The following is a 24352-nucleotide window of genomic DNA, read 5'->3' as shown; positions in this document are numbered from 1 at the left end:
ATTGACTCATGATCTCAACTGTTGACATTACTATAATATATCCATAAAAACCCTTCTTATGCATATGAGTTAAAATGTGTAAAATATGTCAAAGCGACCCTCAAAAATAAGATAACAAGATGTAGAACTAAACTGAAATCTACAAGTTGTAATGTATAATTCATGTACAAATATACGACAGAGACATTGTGAGCAAAAAGAAGTAGTAGGGTATGACATTTCATCACTGAAAGTTTTTCAGGATGTTTTTTTTGTTATTAAAATCTCTTTAAATCTCTTATGCCGATGATGATTATGTCACTACCAGTGATGAATTTTGAGATGACAAAGTGACAGACCGTGACTAAAAGAGGCCAACTGCGTCTAGTGTGAGGCAATCACCCACCGAAGGCAGTAGAAAATGGTTGTCTACTATCACCAATTAATTAAAGTTTGATATTTAAATTATTGCACGATGGTTCAGCGATCTAAAGGTTATGCGTTTGCTCACGAGACCAAAGTTCCTGTGTCTAATCGCTTGGTGTGGTCGTGGATGCGCATTGTTAACAAGTCCTATGCTAAGATTAGACAGTTGCTCAGTACTTTCTTGTTACTAATAGATGTCTAACTGAAGTCAGTTCATGATATCATTATTATATTTCATATGTAAACACCGATACCTCTAAAATAAACTTTTAAATAACTATTAGCAATGGAATCCATAAGGTACATCTCATTTTATTCGGAATTTGTCAAACAGTTTTACGTATATTCTATGGTTAAACAAGCAACTACCTGTAATATATGAAGGCATACACTGAAGAAGCCTATATTCTCAAAGAAGACTGATTCTGTTCTGTCTAGAATATCAAATTTAAATATACACAAGTCCTTATGTGTACCTCTTAATCCGTTGAACTTCATTTATTAAGTCTCTTATTATTATTACACCAGTAATTATACTCATTTACTAGTATTCCAATGAAGATTATGGAGAAACTACAATTTATGGCCGAACCAATCAGACACAACATAATACGTCTCAAATTTTTGGCGCAAAATTTACTCATCCATTTAATTAAATAAAGTTTCAGCATTATAGCTGATATCAGTTCATGATAAAAAAACCTAAATCTAATTCCTTACCTTAACTATCAACTGTAAATCATAATTCTAATTCATCACATTTGTTTTCAACCCTCATTTAGTCCTAGTTACTAGGTGAACACTCTCAAGGTCACTTGAGTGTCGCTCAAATGGTCATCCCTAATTAATAATCTTACCAAAATTCTTCTTTAAAATTAGTAATAATGTCAATTAAACTAACATTAACTATAAACTTACAATAAGTGTAATATGTTCCGATAGATCACGCCAACTTCGTCGAAGTAGATCTTTACCACCAAGCTAAAAAAAAATCATGTAAACAAAAAATTAATATTTTAATATTTTTTTGATTGAAACCATGAATCGACTGATTTTAGACCACCTTTGAAAACCTGGAAGCACTGGACGCCCGTTTCGTCCTATTGTGGCTCAGTGGTCCAGTAGGTTAAGCGTTCGCGCTTGAGACTGAAAGATTTGGGTTTGAATCCGGCGAGAGGAATTGTGGATGAGCACTGCCAAGGAATAGTCCCATAATAGAATGAAAAGGCCATCCAGTGTTTCCAGGCTTTCAATGGTGGTCTAACATCAATCGTTTCATGATCTCAATCAAAAACTTAATAGTCTACACAACCGCTACGCTGATAAATATTTAAATAATCTCTTTTCCTCTTCATTTTAGATGAAAAGAAAAAAGAAAAAAACATTAATGAAGACTCCGGTAGGTTTGATTTACAATATGTTCATACTGGATATGATCGAGGTCGACAAGACAATGTATGAGTCATATGTAAAGAGATTGGAACACTTCATTTCTACCTGGAGTTTGTGTTGATGACGTTGTTCAGAAGAATAATGAAAGCTGCATGATCATACTATCCAACTCGGAGAACAAAACTCTACCTAAATCAACCATCTGGCAGACACATATCCGTGTTTAACTTTTGACAGTGAAACAAAGTTAAAATTAATTAATTAATCTCAGGTTGATTTCTTATTGAAGTATACGAAGATGATCATATGAAGAGATTAAGAATCAAGAATAAAACTGTGGATTGAAACATTACATAATAATATTTTAATGAATTAATTATGAACATGATTATCCTGAAGTACTTTGAGAATTCCTAAGTTAAGATAAACCTAGTCTTGTTGTTGAGCTGATTAATATATCTGGAATGTTATCAACACCGATTGGTACATAAGAAATACATTTTAGTTTACGAAAATAAAAACAAACAAATATTTCTTTTTAATAGTTGAGATCATGAATCAATTGAAGCTAGATGACTATGGAAAACCTGGAAACACTGAATGGCTGTTTCGCCAATTCTTTGTCAAATAACAAAACAGTTGTTTTTAACATAACGCTATATTGGAATAAACTTTCAATATGTTAATGAACTAGTATGATACGTCATCTATGATCACATTTATTCAATTATGCTATGTTATATCATTTCTGATTAAGATACTTTAATTAACTGAATTGTGAGGATGGCCAATTGGTGAAATCGAGGAAGCTGTAAGAAGCTCATAAAGAACTGAAAATATTCTATCCAAGCATCTTTTGGAAGAAAATTCCAGAATCCGTACGTATAATTTTCCCTAATGGGCAAATGCTATAATCCCCCCTTGTATGCGGATTGGATGATTATAATGATAATTTTGTTTTTACTAAAAACTATAAATACCTGATAGTTTTGTACCATATATGACACTTGGAGGGTTCTCACATTCAACTGTTCAAGTTGTACATAGTGTTTTTTATTTACATTTATTTGAACACATAAATATTGATACAATATGGGCCTCCATGGCGCAACCGGTTAGCGCGTTCGGCTGTTAACCGAATGGTTGGTGGTTCGAGCCCACCCAGGGGCGGTACATAGTATATCAAGAATCTAAGCTGTAAATATAACATGAACATTATTATATGAATGTCAGTTTAGAACAATTGTTTATCCCTTTCAATCTTATTGAATTGTGTAGTATAAATGTAAGCAAAATAATATATAAAATTTCAAAATAGAATTATGCAGTAACATCATATATTGAACTTACTCCAGCGTAAAATAATTTATTTTTTAAACGACTATTGAATTTTTCAGGATTTGCTTCTATTAAGTAAATGAAAGAAAGTAAATAAGAGTATATTGGTTATTAATTATATATATATATATATATATATATATATATATATATATATATATATATATATATATATATATATCTGAGCCATGTTGATAGATGCAGACTACTTGGTTGGGGTTCGAGTGACTATCGTAACCAATAGTTGGAGACTGTGGGCGACATGGCTCAGAATCGATCAAAATGATTTAGGTGTATACACTCTTTGTTTTCCCTTAAACTATGAGATTAAAATCGATTCATATATTTCTTTCTACGAACTAATTCTTTCTTCCTGTTCTATATCCTTATATGCAATCTTTCCTTTATATATTACACCACTGAGTTAACTGCTTCTATGAATCCGGTTTTCGTCTTACTGTGCTAATGAGATGTGGCAACTTGAACCGATGCATGTAACTGACTGACTGACATATATCAGTGATTGTTTTTCTGGAAAATATAGGTCTATAGGAGGATAGAAAAGATTACTTCATAAATGAATTTAAGACTAAATAACATATGAGATTACGTAGGAATCAAAAGGATTGTAATAATCTTAACAATTGAATTCATTAGTTGATCTAACCTAGACCACTAGTGAAAACCTAGAAATACTGGACGACTGTGTATATGGACACTGTTGAGGAGTACTATATTAGGATGAAATGATTGTCCAGTAATTTTAGGTTTTCGATGGTGATAACAGCTAGCATTAAAATCCAAGAAGCAAGTTTTATCTCATAAACAACACATTAGCTGGATGAATCTAACACATCACATTGCTTATGTTCACATCAAGACGTGAACTCAGCACCTTACATTTCAAATGTCCAATGAATTATGGATTAAACTGTTAAGTTCAACTAGACACTAGAGTTTGCAACGGGAATACATTTTATTATATTTATTGGTAAGTTTTGGAATCTTCCAGTTGTTAAGTGAACATTAATACTAGGATACAGCGGTATCCACTAGATGAGTCGCATATAGGGCTATACGAGAGCCTGGATTACACTGTTATTCACTGTTCATTTTCACTTAAAACACTTGTAACTTAATATGTATATCAACGCAGTCCTCTGAGGATGAATATGTTTAAGAAGAGATTGGTCGAAATTCAGACCTTAATACTGACAACGCAAAGATTTAAAAACAAACAAATGAAGAAAATGAAAGATAAACCAGTTGAAAATCACTTGAAATATATATATATAGCAGATTTGGAACAATGAAGAGGTTATTGATACAATGGATTACATAATAAACATAATGCATCCACTCTTTATGTTCTCCCGATTTCTAATCTCCTGATTCCTCATTGTCTCTTTTTTCTCTTTCCAAATTTATTTCGCTGTACTGTATTCCTTAAATAACATCTTCAAACCCTAATCTTTCCGATTACTGCTTATACGATTACCGCCTCTACCACTACGGGATTTGAATCGACAACTGCATCTCTGCGCTAATGTGCTATGGCAACTCGAACTGATGTACGTACGTACGAAGTTCTACGTTGTTACTGACTGACTGACTGACTGATAATAAACATAAACGATTTAAATACTTTACAAAATTTTAGAGAATCAGATGAGTGTTGAATAGGTGAATAAAAGAATAACTTAGTGTATATAGAATAGCAATTAATTTACTGAGGATTCAATAACAAAACAAATGCGATAAAAAAATAGTAATAATGATTACATCACAAAATGATAATTGCAAGTTATATTAGTTCAAGTAATGAATTAAGCAAGGTAGTAGTGATAAGTTGATTATTGTCTATTTCTATTACAGATTAATTTGGTTTGAGTCTTGTGATTGTTATCGCTATGACAAAAACTAAAGAGAAGTTGTGTTATTTTTTCCGATGATCGTAATTTGAAAAATACAGAGTTATTACACAATTTAGAGTTAATCCATCTCTAAGTTTCAATTTATATATAGAACGTCATCAGGAATACGAATATGTACCATTCTCTGTGTAATTCTAATGTATGTATTACAAATTAAATATTTATAAATGGAATTTTTGAATTGACCTAGACTCCGACGTAGAACACATCATGTCAGAAATTGGAAGCAGCCGTGAAAAGTGACGAATAGCAACTGGAAAGGTTGCCCAGGATAGGGTTGGATAGAGAGTAGGAGGCCTATACTCCTCCACGAAGGGTAACGGGCGTAATTCAGTAATGTTTTAAATTATTTGTCTCACTAAATTGTTGTTATTTATAATTTTGCATGTATAAGAATTTATTATGATATACTTTACTCTATCCTATAACCAATTTCGATTATGCTTAATTTTGGTTAAGCCCTTTTGATTGACTTACTTAACAGACAATGTCATTGGAATAGTAACAGTTCCCATATTTATTTGTACCGTTATGTTCATATGATAGACTCTAGCCAAAGTATTGATTGATTAAATACCACTCAGTGATTCATCCTCTTCCCCATGTATATATGTGCTCAAATACTATTATTAGTCCTTTTTTTGCCTTGCTGTGCTTTTATGCAATTTGACTATAAATTTTCCTATGCAATTGCTCGCACATACTCTCCTATTCAAATTTGCTTGATGTGCCTTATAGCTTTGTGATCTGTTCTATCCGTTAATAAACTGTAGTTGCTGCTTCTCTTTGCATTCTGATTTTAAACACCATTGTGGTTTATATAATAAAGGTTACGAGAGTGATTGGTTAACGAAGCAGAGTCACTAACATCATTTGAACTTATGAAAAAGGCCATATTATACATATATACATATAACTTATATATATTCAACTCAATTATCAAATGATTAACAATTAACAAAACTAACTACTGTTTTCTCAGTGTATATTTACTCATCAATAAGTAATATTAATGAGATTTAATGAGAAAGTCCCAACAATAACAACAACTCATCAGTCAATCCATCAACCAATCGTTATTATACGATTTACTATTCTTAAGTTATATCAAGTTTATTGATTACAGTCTCCCACATTCACAGCTACATTTTGGCTTGATCATGTATAAATGTTATTTCCTAATTTATGGTGTGATGAGGTCTGTTTGGTTGGTATATAAACCAAGTATTTTTGAAATAAATGATTCGCATAGTGGGATCTGTTATTGGTATTCTGGACTCAACTGGACCAGCTAGGCGAACGAAGGACCAATAAAGAAACTAGGCTGTTCATGCCTGTCGAACGTCATTGATTTGGCATAGTACTAGGATTGAATAAGTCACATTTCGATTGATGAATAAATCACATGATAATAAGCTGGGTTTAAAGTCACAACAGTTATTTAGTTGAAATACAATGACAAAATTTATAATTTATTTTTTTGTATTGCTTATTTGAATCTTCTCATTGATGGTTAGGACTGAAATTGATGTCTTTTTTTTGGTATCCTGTGCGGGTTTCCTCGATATTGCTTTAATTCACAAGCAGAGATGGATGGTGGCTAGCAGTGAATTCCAGGACGCACATTCCGTCCTCTTTGGGTCAGTAATAAATTAAAATTCACCCCAATGTAAAAGCCAACAGGCTATTTGGACTAAGTAGCTAAGTGGATAATATGATGGTTTTCGAAGTGAACGGTAGTGGGTTCGAGTCCTGAAATGAACACCAAGTCCGTGATGCGGTTACATCCACATGACGAGTCCTACATGGGATGGAACTCACTTCTTGGATTCCATTGCTAGCCACCATCAACAATTTCAATGAAATTCAAACTTTTATGGTGATTAACTAACAGTTTACTTAAAAACATGCTGCGAACATAATGATCATTCTTTTGGTTCATCTCCCCAATCGAGCATAGGCTACCGATCAGCATTCTCCAACACACGCTGTCCTGGACCTTCCTTTCTAGTTCTATACAATTGTTGTTCATTCTTCTCATGTCTGTCTCCATTTCTCGACGTAATGTATTCTTTGGTCTTCCACTTCTCCTTTGTCCTTGAGAATTCCAAGTGAGGGCTTGTCTTGTGACGCAGTTGGGTGCTTTCCTCAATGTGTGTCCTATCCACTTACAGCGTTTCTCCCTGATTTCTTCCTCCACTGGAATCTTGTTTGTTCTCTCCTATAGTGGGTTGTTGCTGATAGTGTCTTTTCAACGGATCCAAAGTATTTTGCATAGCTAATTGTTAATAAACACTTGTATCTTGTGGATGATGGCTTTCGTAGTAGTACTGTCTTGACATTTGTATTGAAAATCCTGATCTTGGTGTTGGTTGACAGACAGTTGTTTTGAAATCGAGATGTTATCCAATTGTCGATATGTTGCTCTTGCTTTGCCGATCCACGCATTCACATCTGCATCAGATCTACCGTGTTCATCAATGATGCTGCCCAGATATGTAACGGTTTATACGTCTTCCAAATCTTGTCCATCAAGTTTGATTTGATTGATGCATACTCTGTTGTATCGGGGAATCTTGTTTTTCCCTTTGTGTATATTGAGACCTAGTTCTGTTGAGGCTGTTACTACACTGGTCGTCTTCTCCTGCATTTATTGTTGCTTGTGCAATAGAAGAACTTATTTATTCCATTTTATCTTATTTCACAATAATATATATATATCTTTATTATGACAATAAGTTTTTTTTATTTTCCTGATTTCTTTTAGAATTCTATTTAAGTATCTTATATTTAAATCTTAATTAAATCAAGAAATTGATATTGTTTTATTGAATTCCATGATATTTGGTTAAGAAATAATTAATGGATCAAACAAATCAATTTTTTTTCCATTTATCCCTTCATTACTACTTAAGTAATATTTATTTAATATCAGATGGGTTTTGTGGATATTATATTGGTTTCAATGGTTAAGATCATGAGTCATTTGAAGCTAGACCATCATGGAAAATGTGGGAACACTGGATGGCCGTCCCGTCCTATCGTGGGACTCCTCAGCAATCCGCATCCAAGACCTCGCCCCCTGCGAGATTCGAACCCGGGACCTACTGGTTTCGCACGCGAGCACTTAACCACTAGACCACTGAGCCGGCATCCAACGTTGTTAATGTTTAACTTCAACTAATCAACGAAATTGAGCGATACATCCACCATTGTCTTCAGTGAGTTACTATCTCACAATAGACCTGAGGAGTTCCACAATAGGATGAAACGGCCGTCCAGTGCTTCCGGATTTTCCATGTTGGTTTAGCTTCAGCTGACTCATGATCTTAACCATTGAAATTAATATTTATTTATAGACTGATGTTCAATGAATAAATAAACCGAAGTAGTAGAATGTTTCTTTGAAAAGTGTACGTTATATTATTGTTTTGATTACCAATATTGGACGATTATCTTCTAAAAAGTTATATTCCCAAACATTTTATCTTATAATTAAATACATTATGACTTACGGATCTTATGATTTAAAGGTATATTTTTTTTTCTGGTCAACTAATTACTTTCTTTACATTACTTATCTTAGCCAATATTTGTATATCATGACCAATGTTGAATAAATAATAAATGATTGATGATTCAGTATTTTATGTAGTATTGTATGTTGGATCCTTTCTTTAATTGACTAAGTGGTCTTATCATGTATATACAATAATTCGAACTAATCATCTTTCTTTATTCACTAGCACGCATTTTTTTTATCACCTGGATGGGACACACATTGAGTAAGGCACTCAACTGCGTCACAATGCAAGCCCTGACGTGGAAACCTTAGGGACAAAGGAGAAGAGGAAGACCGAAGAATAAATGACGCCGAGAAATGGAGACAGACATGAGAAGAATGAACAACAATTGTATAGAATTAGAAAGGAAGGCGCTGGACAGAGTGGAGTTGAAGAATGCTGTTCAGTGGCCTATACTGGATTGAGGGTAACAGGTGTAAGTAAATTATATTCGCTGAATTTAATCTCAAGTTTGAAGTTAATATCCAAATCAATTATGTAATAAATGATTTGTAATTATATTAATAAACAGTTACCTACTTACTTACTTACTAATTAATGAACTAACGTAATGAAATATGTCAGTAGAAAAAAGATAGAACTAGAGATAAATTGCTTACTCTGTTATTACTTATTAGTAGTTTGAAGAGTATTGAAAAAGGTTTTTTCATTTAAACTATACACATGTGAATATTAATATATTTTAAAACACTTTTTATAATAAAATGATACAAATTCATTCAGATTAGTAGTATAGATTAATATAAACGAAATTAAATATCTCCACTTGATGTTGTTTACTTGTATCTTCCCATTGTTATTTAGTACTGCAATTGATCAGCAAGTGGCTATCAGGACTCAGTACCTAAGTGGATAACGTGATAACGTTTGAAGTGAACGGTCACAGAATAAGCATCAACAGTGAGATGCTAACGAGTCTCAATTAGGATGAAACACGCGTCCTCGATTCCACTGCTAGCCATTATCCATATTTGCATATAATACTTGTGAATTAAAGCAATATTGAGGCAATAAGCATAGTATGCACGTATGCCAATAGGAGATTGATCAATTGCAGTACTAAATAACAATTGGAAGATACAAGTAAAACAATATCGAGTGAATTTATACTTCATCCGATTGCATAAACAAGTGGTTATCAGGACTCCGTAGCTAAGCAGATAACGCGGTGGCGTTTGAAGTGAACGGTACTAGGTTTAAGTCTCAGAGTGAACATCAACTCTGAGATGTCAGGTACATCCAGCGGACGAGTCACAATCAGGACGAAGTGGCGCACATCCTGGATTTCATTACTATCCACCACCATCCAATTGTGCTTAATAATTAAAATATCAATTTATTTAAGTTCCATAATAGATATGAGCTGGTTTTATATTACAACATTAACAATCAATAAAACGAGCTCAATTTCAATTAAACAAATTTCATAATTAACACTCAACTAAAAAAAAATACGTAGAGAAAATGGAGGGGAAAAAATAATAAAAAGAAAATCATAATTAAATTATATTGTATTTAATTAAAAGTCGATAGATTTAAACCATAAAATTGTCCTAGTTTTTATTGATTATGTGTACACATTTAACCATATAGAACTTTCAATATATGTTAACAATATATTTAAACAAGCAATTAGATTGTTTCACTGATTGAAATCATGAGTTAATTGAAGCTAGACCACCATGGAAAACCCGGAAGCACTGGACGGCTGTTACGTCCCAGTATGGGACTCCTCAGCAGTGCGCATCCACGAATCTCGCGGGATGCGGGATCGGCCGTCCAGTGCTTCCAGGTATTCCATGGTAGTCTAGCTTCTATTGACTTATTATTTCAATCAGCGAAATTTATAAAATCTCCACAAAACCTCTTCTGATAATTAGATTGTTATCATTCTTTAATCTAATATACATGAATATGTATACGGAAATGATAAACTAATCAAGGTAATTTGAGTCAATAATCATAATGAAATAGATTACGTCACCGTATATAATAGGTAAAAGTACATACTGAAATTTGTGTTATTCAGAAATATAGTAAGAAAAATTTAGGAGTTTGTTAAGTTTACTAATTTGTACAATTTACATCATAAATTATTATTACTCCATGAACCAGGTTTTCCATGGTAGTCTAGCTTCAATTGACCAATGATTTCAATCAAAAACTTAACAATCTCCACAACCCCTGAACTGATAATTACCATATGCTCATTAGTGACTAGCTTCGTGAGAAAATTCTCGGAGTTCTGGTGAGAAGCCGTGACCAGTGAAGCTAATCCGTGTCGGATAGGAACAAGTGTCTACCTCAGTACAATGGAAGATGGTCGCGCAATTTCGTGGATTGGTTGACGTTGGACATTAACACTGTTGGATACCGGCCAGCTCAGTGGTATAGTTGGTTAAGCGCCTGGCGCGAGACTGATAGGTCATGGGTTCGAATCTCGTACGGTGCGGGATCTTGGATGCGCACTTCTGAGGAGTCATAGAATAAGACGAAACGGCCGTCAAACAGTGCTTCCAGGTTTTCCATGGTAGTCTAGCTTCAATTGACTCATGATTTCAATAAAAAAAATAGAGAAACACTGATCAATTATTTTAACCCCCAGGATTGAATAATGAACCTTATAGCGAGCGATTAAATTTTTAATTCGTGAAATCACTGTGATCGATAGAGTTCAAACCTGTCAAACTTAAAAGTTAGTTATCATTAATGGCAGTTAACGATGACCATTCTTTACAGGGAATTGTTTATATATGTATTCCATAGGATACTTAATGAACGGTCAAAAGGCTAAAAGCTTACAGTGAAACCTATATGTATTCTGTTCGATTCTAGGAGGGCTAATGAATGAATACTTCTAACGAATTCCATTAGAAAAGAAAACGGCTATTTAATGCTTTTAGTGCCTCACTAGTAATTAAATTAAAATCAATCCATGATGTAAACTATAAGCGACTTAATTATTTAATATATTTGATAAAACATACATGCCTCCGCTAAGAAGACTGGAAAAACAGTTAGTTAACTAATATGTAGCTTTACGTAAGTTAAAATCTTTTGAAGGCATCAATCATAAGTATTACCGTAGGGAAGGAGAACACAAGTGAGGACAACCGAACTATATTTAGCACACAGGCGTAAGTAAGCAAGTAAGTAAGTAATTTCTTGTAAAGAGGTGATATCCACAATGATTAGCCACTTCATATTATCAAAAATCATTTTTACCTAGTACTAAGTAATGCTCGAATCCTATTGAATAAACTCAAATATAACCAGTAATTTACATGATTCGATACAAAAGTGTACATTATTTTGGTACGGAATAGTTGAAAATGATTAATATGATATGCAGAACATAGATTTTTTGTTGGTTAAAATCAATCATCATTACATTTCAGTAACACCTAAGGAACTGAGTAGATATAACATAGTTTAAAATTTCACCACACACGTTTCATATTATCTGGCAAGTGATTATTCAATAGCAAACAATACAGATTTCAATGCCAGCGTCAAAGCAGTTCTACTGTACGGAGCTGAAACTTGGAGAATTACAACAACCACCATCAAGAAGGTACAAATATTTATAAATAGCTGTCTACACAAGATACTCAACACCATTGACTGGATACCATCAGCAAAAGCCTTCTGTGGGGGAGAACAAACCAGCTTCCAGTTGAAGAAGAAATTAGGAAAAGACGATGGAAATGGATAGGACATACATTATGCAAATCATCAAACTGCATCACGAAGCAAGCCCTAACATGGAATCGTGAAGGGAAGAGGAAAAGTGGAAGTCCAAAGAACACATTAAGTCGGGAAATGGAAGCTGATATGAAAAGGATGAATAACAACTGGAAGGAGCTGGAAAGAATTGCCCAGGACAGGGTTGAATGGAGAATGCTGGTGACCGGCCTATGCTCCTTTACGAGGAGTAACAGGGGTAAGTAAGTGAGTAAATAAGTAAGTAAACAATACAGATAACAAGATGTTGGCTATTTCTAAGTTATCCAACCTGTTTATACATAAGTTACACATAAGTAATATCTATTCGGTTTTCATTATCTCGTAGGAAGATCTTAATCAAACGATTAAAGTGGATAACAAGTACTTTGATATTTGTTCTATTGAATATTCAACTCCCAGTTCATTTTTTTCTTGAAGGATTATAATACATTGAAATTATTCACAGATGATTGTATTGAGAGAGAGAAAAAAAACTGTTCCTTCTTTTCATTGTAAACTTCTTAATTCAAACAATCATAACAAGCATATTTCTTTTTAAACATTTTCCCCCATACATTATTGAAGTTAATCAAAGAACTATGTCTGTTGTTAGTTATACTTTGGCGCCATTTTTTTTATAAATAGAGTTTTATAAAATATTTTAAAAATATTTGAGCATATTTTTATTTTACCAATTTAAAATTTGCTGATAAAAACACTAGACCACCATGGAAAACCTGAAAGCATGGAATGACCGTTTTAATCCTAGTATGAAACTTCCCAGCAGTGCGTATTCAAGGTCCCAGAGGTTAAGCTTACGTACACGACACTCATAGGTCCTGGGTTTGAATCTCGCGAGGTGGGATCGTGGATGTGTACTGCTGAGGAGTCCCATAATAGGACGAAACGAGGAAACAGATTAAACACAATACTATAGTGTAAAAGTGATATTTTGAAATTAGTATATTTTTTCCAATTAATCTTACCATAGATTGGGAACTATTTCATATGAACTTGATACATTACAGTATTGTAATAACTATAATCTTTTTTTAGAAAAGATAATTCTTCTAACTTTATTGAATTTCATTAAATTCATATATTAAAGATCAACACTTCTAACTATGGGATAGATTATTATTTAAAACAGAAATTGTGAAGTCTTATTCCATTTAAACTCACTGTCGTGTAATTTTATCAAGGTTAGACGTGGGGTATTACGGAATGATGGTAAATCAGTTGATGAGGTTGTGAACGTCCATCGACTGAGATGGTTGGGTCATGTGTTACGTATGCGTGAACACCGATTACCGTGACAAGCATTGCTGTCTAGTGCTAGGGAAGGGGTGGCCAAATCAGCCAAAACGTGGAATCAGTCCTTGAAGTCACTAACTTCTAGTCTGAGCCATGTTGGTAGATGCAGATTACTTGGTTGGGGTCCGCATGACGATCGTAATCAATCGTTGGAGACTCTGAGTGACATGGCTCAGAATCGATAAAAATGGTGTAGGCGTTTACATTCTCTGTCTTCCATTAAACGATGAGATTAAAATCGATTCATATATTTCTTTCTAAGTACTAATTCTTTCTTCCTGTACTGTATTCTTATATGTAATCTTTCCTTTATATATTACACCACTGAGTTAACTGCTTCTATGGATCCGGTGTTCGTCTTGCTGTGCTAATGAGGTGTAGCAACTTGGACCGATGCATATATGTGCCTGGTCCCTACGTTGTAGCTAAGCGACTTACCAAAGTCTTTTAGCTTCAAACAAGTACAACAGTACCTTCTCATTAATTGCTGAAATGTCACCAATAATACTCTTGATTTCAATACGAATGTTTACTAACTAAAGATATGAAGGTATTAAAGTTTATCTGTTCAACTATATATGTGTATGTGTATATTTATAAAAAGTAGTTTTATTCAGCTAGTTAATTAGATCTATTTTAGAAGTACTTCAATTTTAGTTACTTTTATTTGAAATATTGATCAAATCGAGTCAAATGACAATCTATACACACATAGATCTATTACAAACAGTTAGTCAACTTGATAAATTTAAATAAGATAATGAAAGTTCAAATTCATCAGAGTAATATATTTCTGAATGTTATATCTCGATGAGAATAAGGAATAGTAACTTTTGGGATCCATTTATGGACCAATACTATGCGTATATTTTCATCGTATAATTGTTAAATAACTAAACTATTCATATTCATGTCCATCTTATTATGAGTCTTATTTTCACCTATGAACTATTATTATACGATTTACCATTCTTGAATTATGCCCTGTCTACCAATCACTATTTCCCACATTCACAACCACATTTGGCTAAATCTTGTACAAATGTTGTTTTCTATTTTATGGTAGGATGTGGTCTGTCTGGTTGGTATATAAACTTAGTGTGTTTGAAATAAATGATTCATATCGCTGAGGCTGAGATTGGTGTTCTGGACTTAACTGGCTGGTCTAAGGTAGGCGGGAAGCAAGACCGATAAGTACTTCAGACTGCTCGCACGGGTTTTCTGCGTCATTGGTCCGGTCACCACTTTATTTTCTAAAAGAGATTCATCATTTCAATTTGATAATATTAAATATTTTCAAAGGTAGTTGATTGTTTTCAACTATCGTTAGAGAATCGTTGTTTCTTTTACTAATTAGATAAAATTTATGTTTTCATTTTCAGTACAAACAACATACAACACTTATTGCATCTTTCCTTTATTATTATTATCATCTTTTTCTTGAAACAATTCTCAGTTAATTCAGAAATCAGTTTTCTAAAGTGTCCAAGTATATTGATGCCCCCAAATGCTGTCGTATGGTCATAAGTGAAGAGAGTTAACTCTCCCTCTCGGAATGCTCTCAGATTGGCCACGCTTATACATCCACTGCCAGGGTAATACTACTGACTGCCTTCTCATGGAGGCGGTGTTTTTACAAAATTGAGGACGAAAAGCGAATGTCCTGCTTCATAACCGAGATGGTGGATATGGAGGATCCACCTAGGAGTGTTGGAAAACCCTGATTTCAAACCAATGGTGCACATGAGCTCCAGGATCCTGAGGGAACAAATGGCGTATGAACCTATTGTTGGTCAATGGTTACCATGGGACTGCATCTCCTTACGTTGCTTCACTGTCTTGTGAATTAAACCTCCAGGGTAAAGGCTCGAGGTGTGGCCCTCTACGAAAAATCACCTGTTTCGGTTTGGGCACCCAAGCAGTATCATAGCCCATACACAAATCGAATGACTTATATGGTGCATATGTATTCGGGGCCAATATTTATCTGTTCAAATAGTAATCAATACATCAATCGATATGCTGAAATATGATCCTCTTAAAAAGGATCTTCCTGTCTTTTGATTTATTTTTGGTGTAAAATTATGCTTGCTTAATGAACTGTATCGAAAAAGAATAAAAACTGAAATAAAAATCAATTTAGGAAATAATTCTGTTTTTTTTTTAAATTTATATTATGTACTGTATTATTTCGTGTATACCGGTCATTAGTTTTTATTAAGACTATAATTTCTTTACCATTTATTAATTACTTAGAGACAACATAAATTATACATATTGAATGATTTAAATATTGTTTATCATCAGAAGGGGTTTTGTGGAGGTTTTTAGACATTTCAATAGTTGAAATCATGAGTCAATTGAAGCTAGACCACCATGGAAAACCTGGAAGCACTGGATGGCCGCTTCGTCCTAGTATGGGACTCCTCAGCAGTGCGCGTCCACGATCCCACCTCACGAGATTCGAACCCATGACCTATCAGTCTCGCACGCGAGTGCTTAACCATTAGACCAATGAGTCGGCTGGCATCCATTGTTCTTAATGTTTAACTTCAACCAATCCACGAAATTGCACTACTGTACACCATTGTCTTCAGTGAGTTGATATCTCACAACAGACCTGATTGAACTCCACTGGTCACAGCTTCTCACTAGAACTCCAGGAAATGCCTCTTGAAGTCAGTCACTGGTGAGCAGATGACTATTATCAGAAAGGGTTTTGAAGTTAGACATTAAGTCCATTGGATGTCAGCCGACTCAGTGGTCTAATGGTTAAGCGCTCGCGCGCAAGACTGGTAGATCCTGGGTTCGAATCTCGTGAGGCGGGATCGTGGATGCGCATTGCTGGGGAGTCCCGTACTAGGACGAAATGACCGTCCAGTACTCCCAGGTTTTCCAAGGTGGTCTAGCTTCAAATGACTCATGATTTTAACTATTGTTTATCAGTTAATCATTGGTGGTTTACACTGTTTTGGAAAATACCCAACATAATACATAATTGATAATATAACCTCATTATTATTGATGTGTCAATTTTTCGTTTTTACATTTATGTTAAATGTTGTATAGTAACTGAAATAAATTCATTAGTTCATGTTTTCAGTATAGGGGTTGGGGAGATTACTAAGTTATTGATTGAGATCATGAACCGACTGGTGTTAGATCACCATGGAAAACCTGGAATCACTGAACATGCCATTTCGCCCCATTGTGGGGCTCTTCCTTGACTGTGCACGTCCACGATCCTGCCTCGCGAGATTCGAACCCAGGACCTTCAGTTTCGCGAGTGAACGCTTAACCTAATGGACCACTGGGCCGGCCTGCATCCAACGGTGTTCATGTTTAATCTCAACTAATCTACAAAAATTTATCGACTATTTTCCATTGTACTAAGGTAGATACCTGTCTCTACTCGACATGGTAAATGTAATCAAATTGAATCAATGGAAAAGTGTATCAAGAGAGTTGAATTTGAATATTTAGGATCGCCATCTTAGGAAGTATCATCAGACTACTGATTTCCTATTTAGTTCATAATAATTTATTATTGAAAATTTAATATTGATTGAGCGACAAGTCGTCGTCAAAGTCATATTTGCCTAGTCCTTAAATCTTATCTATTTCTACCGATCGAATCAGGATGTAACCAATTGTCTGAGTGATTTGACATCTCGTAAACTATGTAAGTATCTATGTGAAGGTTGAACTTGATAGTTTCGAATAATATCAGAAGGGGTTTTGTGCATATTATAGTAATTTTAATGGTTGACATCATGAGTCAATTGGAGCTAAACCACCATGGAAAATCTGAAAGCACTGAACGGTCGTTTATTATCTCGTGTACTGTGTTGGAAATTTAGGTAACTAGATTTAGTTGACAGAAAAACCCAGATCTAGCATTCGCGCTAGCCGACACTCGTGCGCAAGACCTACTAGCAACATTCAGGCGACTGAATCACTGTGAATTTGTTGAAGAAAGTAAGAAATCTCTGAAACTAATAGATGATAAGAACATTTACATATGAAAATTAGACGGATGTTTATATACTGACATCAATATTGTTATTACTTTTGATCACATTACCAATTTAACTTGTCAAAATTGATATATCACCTCCCAAGAAATTACAGGTAATCACTGATAATATCGAGGGTTTCCTACCTTCTACTTCCTATCGCTTGACATTAATGAAATTCAAAAATAGGCATTTATTATGGTTAAGTATGAAAAAAAGTGGATTAAATTTGATTTCAATGAAGATAAATCAAATTATAGAGGATCTTTAATCTAATAACAACATAATTATGACTAATTTTTCCAAATAGAAAAGATCGATCAAAATTCAGTCATGACTAGTACAGACTGCAAACATTTTTGATTAACGTAATATACACCATACAAGTTAAACAAACTAGTAAGGCTTTGAAGTTTAAGGTTATAGGTACTAAACTCAAATCTCATTGTAGATAGCAACATCAAGATGCAGGTATTTCAAGATAGCAAAATAAATTAATGTATTTTATCTAATATCACGAATTTATTGATTTCCATAGAAAACATACCTCTTGATTCATGAAATTGTAATGCCGTTGCAGCATCTGCACCAAGAGAAAAATAATTATTGAAAACTTTCAAGGGTAATGTATCAGAAATTGGTCTATTTCTTGTGGAATCATCATCTTCATAGTCGGTTAGTTGTTGAGTTGTTTGAAAATCTGTTTGTACTTCACTATTCACTTGCCATCTGTAGTATAGAAAATGAGAAATCGGAATGATTAAATAAATATATCTGGCTGAAGTATAAATGAAGTGATATGAAACTTAAAAATGTGGCAAAAAATGTATACACATCGAATTTGTGTAGGTCTCAAAAAATACAAAAGGAAAAGCAAGATTATCCGATACAACAAAACATGCACCAATCGAATCACACTTGATGGAGAAGATTTGGAGGATGCATAAACCGTTACATATCTGGGCAACATCATTGATGAACACGGTAGATCTGATGCAGTTGTGAAGGCGTGGATCGGCAAAGCAAGAGCAACATATCGACAATTGAAGAACCTCTCGAACTCAAAACAACTATCTGTCAACCAACATCAAAGTCAGAATTTTCAATATAAATGTGAAGACAGTTCTACTGTACGGGGAGGAAACTTGGACAACTACAAAAGCCATTATTCACAAGATATAAATATTTGTTAACAGCTGTCTACACAAAATACTTCGAATCAGTTGGCCAGACAATATCCGCAACAACCTAGTGTGGGAGAGAAGAGACGAGATTCCAGTGGAGGAAGGAATCAGGAAGCTCTGGAAGTGAATAGGACACACATTAAGGAAAGCACCTAACTGTGTCACAAGACAAGCCCTCACTTGGAATCCTCAAGGCCAAAGGTAAAGAGGAAGACCAAAGAATACATTACGTCGATAATTGGAGACGGACATGAGAAGAATGAACAACAATTGTATAGAATTAGAAAGGAAGGTCCAAGATAGAGTGTGTTGGAGAATGCTGATCGTCAGCCTATGCTCGATTGGGGGTAACAGGCGTAAAGAAATCAAATTTGTATGAAATGCATTATAGATTATCCCCGTTGTTGTAAACAATTTGTAAGTTATTTTATGTTTAAATAATATCTGTAAAACGATTAATGTAAACTAACAAATGAGAACTATTTATAATCATACGTATCGGATATGCACAGTAGATAGTAATTCAACTAATCAGTAGCAATATAAAATCTTCTAGTGATACTATAAGTTGTGAATGAATTAATGAAACTAAAGATAGTAAGCCTTGAATTTTCGCTCGGTATTCATTTATCCATTCATATGAATAACCATACTCTACAGTAAACGTTACACTATGAACTAAGCTTTTAAATAGGTCTCCAGTTCTGCCCAGTTTTTGTTAGTTATTTGGGTAAGATCAATCAGTGATGTAAACCGGCCAGTGATTTCAGGTCTTCAATAGTGGTCTAACATTGATCCATTCATGATCTTAATAAAAACTCAATAATCTCCAAAGCCCTATACTGATAACTACCATGTGCTCACTAGTGACTAGCTTCAAGATGGATTTCCTGGAGTTCTAGTGATAAACCGTGACCAGTTGAGTCCAACCGTGTCTGTTGTGAGGTACTTGTTCACCGAAAACAATGGAGATCGATTGCGCAGTATCGCTGATTGGTTGAAGTTAGACATTAACACTGTCGGATACCGGTTCAGAGGTCTAAAGGTTAAGCTCTCTCAAATGCAAAACCATTAGAATCACTCTGAAGACATTCAGTGGTATAATTTTAGGGTTCAGTTCTCAGTTCAAACAAGCATGAGTTCTCGATAATATCAATAGATTATCATTTTTATGTAACACAGATTTATTGAAGTTTGAATTGTACTATTTGACATTAACCCTATGTCTCAAAAGGCTAAATGTCAGCAAACAAAATACTGATTTTTAGTCCCCATCTGTACATCAGCATTGAGATCCAAATAAACCTATGTAGAATGTCCGAAATAGGATGAAATATAAATTCAAGATTCTACTGATTACTATTTCTTATTTCTTAATCAGATGTGCATGTTTTTCACCAAATATTTAGATAAACTATTTATACAACTTTTTGATTGAGATCATGAACCGATTGATATTAGACCACTATTGAGAACAGCGAAGTACTGGACGACCGTTTCGTCTTAGTGTGGGACTGCTCAGTAGTGCGCATCCATGATCCCGCCTCGCGGGATTCAAACCCGAGGCCTTCCGTCTTGCACGCGAACGCTTAACCTACTGGACCACTGAGTGAGCCGGCCGGCATCCTACGGTGTTAATGTTTGACCTCAACCAATCCACGAAGTTGCGCGACCTTCTTTCATTGTACTGAGGTAGATACCTGTCTCAACCCGACACAGACTAGCTCCACTGGTCACGGCTTCTCACTAGAACTCCATTAATTTTCTCACGAAGTTAGTCACTAATGAGCACATGGTAATTATCAGTCTAGAAGTTGTGGAGATTGTTTAGTTTTTGATTGAGATCCAGTAGGTTAAGCGTTCGCGCGCGAGACTGAGGGCCCCGCGTTCGAATCCCGCGAGGCGGGATCGTGAATGCGCACTGCTGAGGAGTCCTGAAATAGGACTAAATGGTCGTCCAGTACTTTCAGGTTTTCAATAGTGGTCTAATATCAATCGGTTCATGATCTCAATCAATAACTTGACAATCTCCACAACCCCTTAACTGATATCTATACAATTCATTGATTACCTGTAAAAAGTCAAATTTGTCATAAGGTGTAACTCTAAAAAATTATTAATTTATCATCGGTTTTAATGAAAACCTCAACTTAGTTGTATTGTAGTACTAACGTATAGACATATATTCATGGAGTTGTTACCAAAGTGACTGATATTTACAAAATTGTATGTAACTTGTAACGATGACTAATTTATTATGTTTTTTTTAGTTTTTGAATAAGACATAACTTTTGTAACTATGCCTAGTGATATCAGTTTTGAAATTTTGATTTCAGTTTCTGATTATCATTCAGTAAGTTAAACATTGATATATCAATCATATTATTACAAGTTTAAATTCTCTTATATTTGATTTCAATACAGTAACAAGATAGTACGAGTGATCTATTAAAGTGTAATCACATTATAAAAATTTTTGAATCACTTGAAGCTAGACCAGTATGGAAAACCTGGAAACACTGGACGGCTGTTTCATTCTATTGTGAAACTCCTCATCAGTGCGCATTCACGATCCCGCCCCACAAGATTCGAACCCAAGACCAACGCTTAATCTCTAGACTACTGAGCTGGTCGGCCGGTCGGCATCCAACGGTGGTAATGTCTAACCTCAACCAACCAAGGAAATGAAGCAACACATTCACTATCTTATTCAATAAGTTACTATCTCACAACAGACCCGATTGAGCTCTACTGGTCACTGTTTCTCACTAGAACTCCAGGAAATAATTCTTGGAGACAGTCACTAGTGAGCATACGATAATAATTTCGAGAAGGGGTTTTGTTGAGTTTTTAGTAATTTCATAGTTGAATTCATGGATTAATAGAAGCTAGACCACCATGGAAAACCTAGAAACACTGGATGGTCGTTTTATCCTAGTATGCCACTCCTCATCAGTGCACATCCACGATCCCACCACGCAAAATTCGAACCCAAGACCTATCAGTCTTGCGCGTGAACGTTTAACCTTTAAATCACTAAGAAATGTTTATACACAATAAGTAATTGATTAACTAATCTTAAGTACATTTTCATTGATACAAACCTGATTGTCAATTAATGTAAATTAATCATATTAAAATGAATTTATTCAAAGAAAACTTAATTTTATCCCTAGCGCATATTAGATTATTTTTATCTACTGACTTTATATTCTTACATTCATCACGTTATTCCCATTCACCGTTTCTAGTATAGAAAGAAAAAAATCTAGTTCTCCGCAGTTATAATAAACATCATTCATAATCCCTATACAGTATTTATGAGGCCTAATAGAATATGAGAAAATTATCTAATATACAAAATTGTAATAAAATTCAAGTTATAACACAAGTAATATAATATTGAAGTTAGGTAGCTGTGGCTAGCAGTGGCTAGCAGTGGAACGCAGGACGCGCGTTTCGCCCTATTTAGGACTCGTCAACTGGATGTACTTGCATCTCAAAGAGTTGATGTTCACTCTGCATCCCTGCAATTCTAAATAACAATTGGAAGGTACAAGTAAAACAACACAAAGTGAATTCAGATGTGTTAGTTTGATGTTAGTTGGCACTGGTCAATAACCTATAGATTTAACAATGAGGTAGTAAAATAATTTGACTTAATTACAGGCTGAAAAAAATTACCGGATATCAACGGATCTATTAGAGTGAAACAAATTGTCATTATAACTAATTATAGTAGTATTATTATTTACTAGCTTGTATAATTTTCTGGTTATCATTTCTATTTTAGTGTATACTACTTATGCTGATACAATATAAATAGTATGTAGCACCAATTGAAATGGGAATGCTTATCAATAGAACATTGAATTGAAGAGAACAAAAATGGAAATAAAGAGTAATTAGAATAACAATAGAATTGATGGAATCATAATAAATGCAATGAGCAACTGAAGGGGGGATGTGTAGATAACGTATTTGATGTATAATTTTCATATTTAATGAAGACATAATATAAATTTCTAAAAAAATTGGTTTTACCCCCTAAGTCCTCGTTCACTGTACTATGATTAGTAATAATAATAATAATTATAATAATAGTAGGAATGGTTACAAATTTATCCAGTAATTATTATTATTAAATTACAATAATTATATTATTGACAACGATATGATGAGAAATGAAAAGAGAACAGAAATAGTTAAATGATGCATTAGACTTATATAAAATATAAAAAAAATAATATAATCAATTGTAAAATAATATTAGATTAAGCATATTACTTACTTACTTACGCCTGTTACTCCCGATGGAGCATAGGCCATTGAGGGCCCGGAGCAACCTCTGAGGCTACTGCCAGTCCCAAGCCCAAATAAATTAGGAGTGTTGGGCATGGGGTTAGCGACCCCATCCCATAGAAAACTAAGTCGCTAGAAAAAACAATACTAACCAGAAAAAATAATTTAAACCATTTAAACTGTGCCCTATGAGTTAGAAGGTCTTCATTTAAAAGAGTTATGATGCCTCATAGTGAAAACCGAGTTCCTTCAGAAGTCACGAAACTAATGCCTCTTCTGACAACCAGAGTAACCATTAATTAAGCATATTAAAATAAGATAGAGATCATGTTTAAAACATGAATACAATTTTATTCATAGCAAAGGTCATTCATAATTAACGAACAAAGAACTATGATTGAATCGATATATATAGTGGGAGAGAACAAATCAGATTACGGTGGAGGAAGAAATCAAGAAGAAACGCTGGAAGTGGGTAAGACACACATAAGGCGAGCTCTCACTTGCAATCCTCAAGATTAAAAAAAAGAGGAAGACCAAAGAACACATTACGCCGGGAAATGGAGATAGACATGAGAAAAATGAATAACAATTGGATAGAACTAGAAGGGAACGCCTAGGACAGAGTGGGTTGGAAAATGCTGACCGGCGGCCTATTCTTCATTGGGAGTAACAGGGATAAGTAATATATATATCAAATAAATATATTAGCTAATATAGTTGGAGTAAAACTTTATTACAGAGAGAAAGTTTATGCAGAGAAAAACAAAGATGATGAACTCTTATTAAACTATTGGTGATATGAACAATGAACGGATGAAGAATTTTCAGGACATAATTTACAAAATTGTCAAAAGCACATCCCAAATATTAAAGCAAACAACTTTAAAAGATTTCTGTTGACCTGCATTATAAGTTAAAATGGAAAAAAAGAAGAAATTTTTACTACTACTACTAATAGTAGTAGTAGTGCAATATATATTACTTATGTATGCAGATATAGGTAGTATGTAACATCAGTCGGAAGTGAGATGTCTGCAAGCAGAAAGTTGAGAAGATTGAGATTAAGAGAACAGAGAAGGAAACTGAAAACAATCATGATAACAACAAGAATGAAGGAACAATAAAGTTCGTAATAGACAATTCAAAGATGTGAA

The 24352-nt window shown here is 34.2% G+C and overlaps 1 protein-coding gene across 3 annotated transcripts in view; it reads right to left on the bottom strand.

Moving 5' to 3' along the window:
• Nucleotides 1–24352, bottom strand: part of MS3_00008358 (uncharacterized protein) — a gene marked incomplete at its 5' end in the record, with an annotated part of 190353 nt that overhangs the window by 43478 nt on the left and 122523 nt on the right. For all 3 annotated transcript variants that reach the window (XM_051216721.1, XM_051216720.1, XM_012936397.3), the window contains 3 exons: nucleotides 1324–1386; nucleotides 3148–3203; nucleotides 18257–18438. In XM_051216721.1, coding sequence (XP_051065316.1) covers nucleotides 1324–1386; nucleotides 3148–3203; nucleotides 18257–18438 — 301 coding nt within the window. The remainder of the gene's footprint in view (nucleotides 1–1323; nucleotides 1387–3147; nucleotides 3204–18256; nucleotides 18439–24352) is intronic.

The sequence above is a fragment of the Schistosoma haematobium genome, chromosome 6 (genome assembly GCF_000699445.3).
Source record: "Schistosoma haematobium chromosome 6, whole genome shotgun sequence".
Taxonomy (NCBI): Eukaryota; Metazoa; Platyhelminthes; class Trematoda; order Strigeidida; family Schistosomatidae; genus Schistosoma; species Schistosoma haematobium.
Note: the sequence above shows the minus strand (reverse complement) of the source record. Positions and strands in the feature narration are given on the sequence as shown.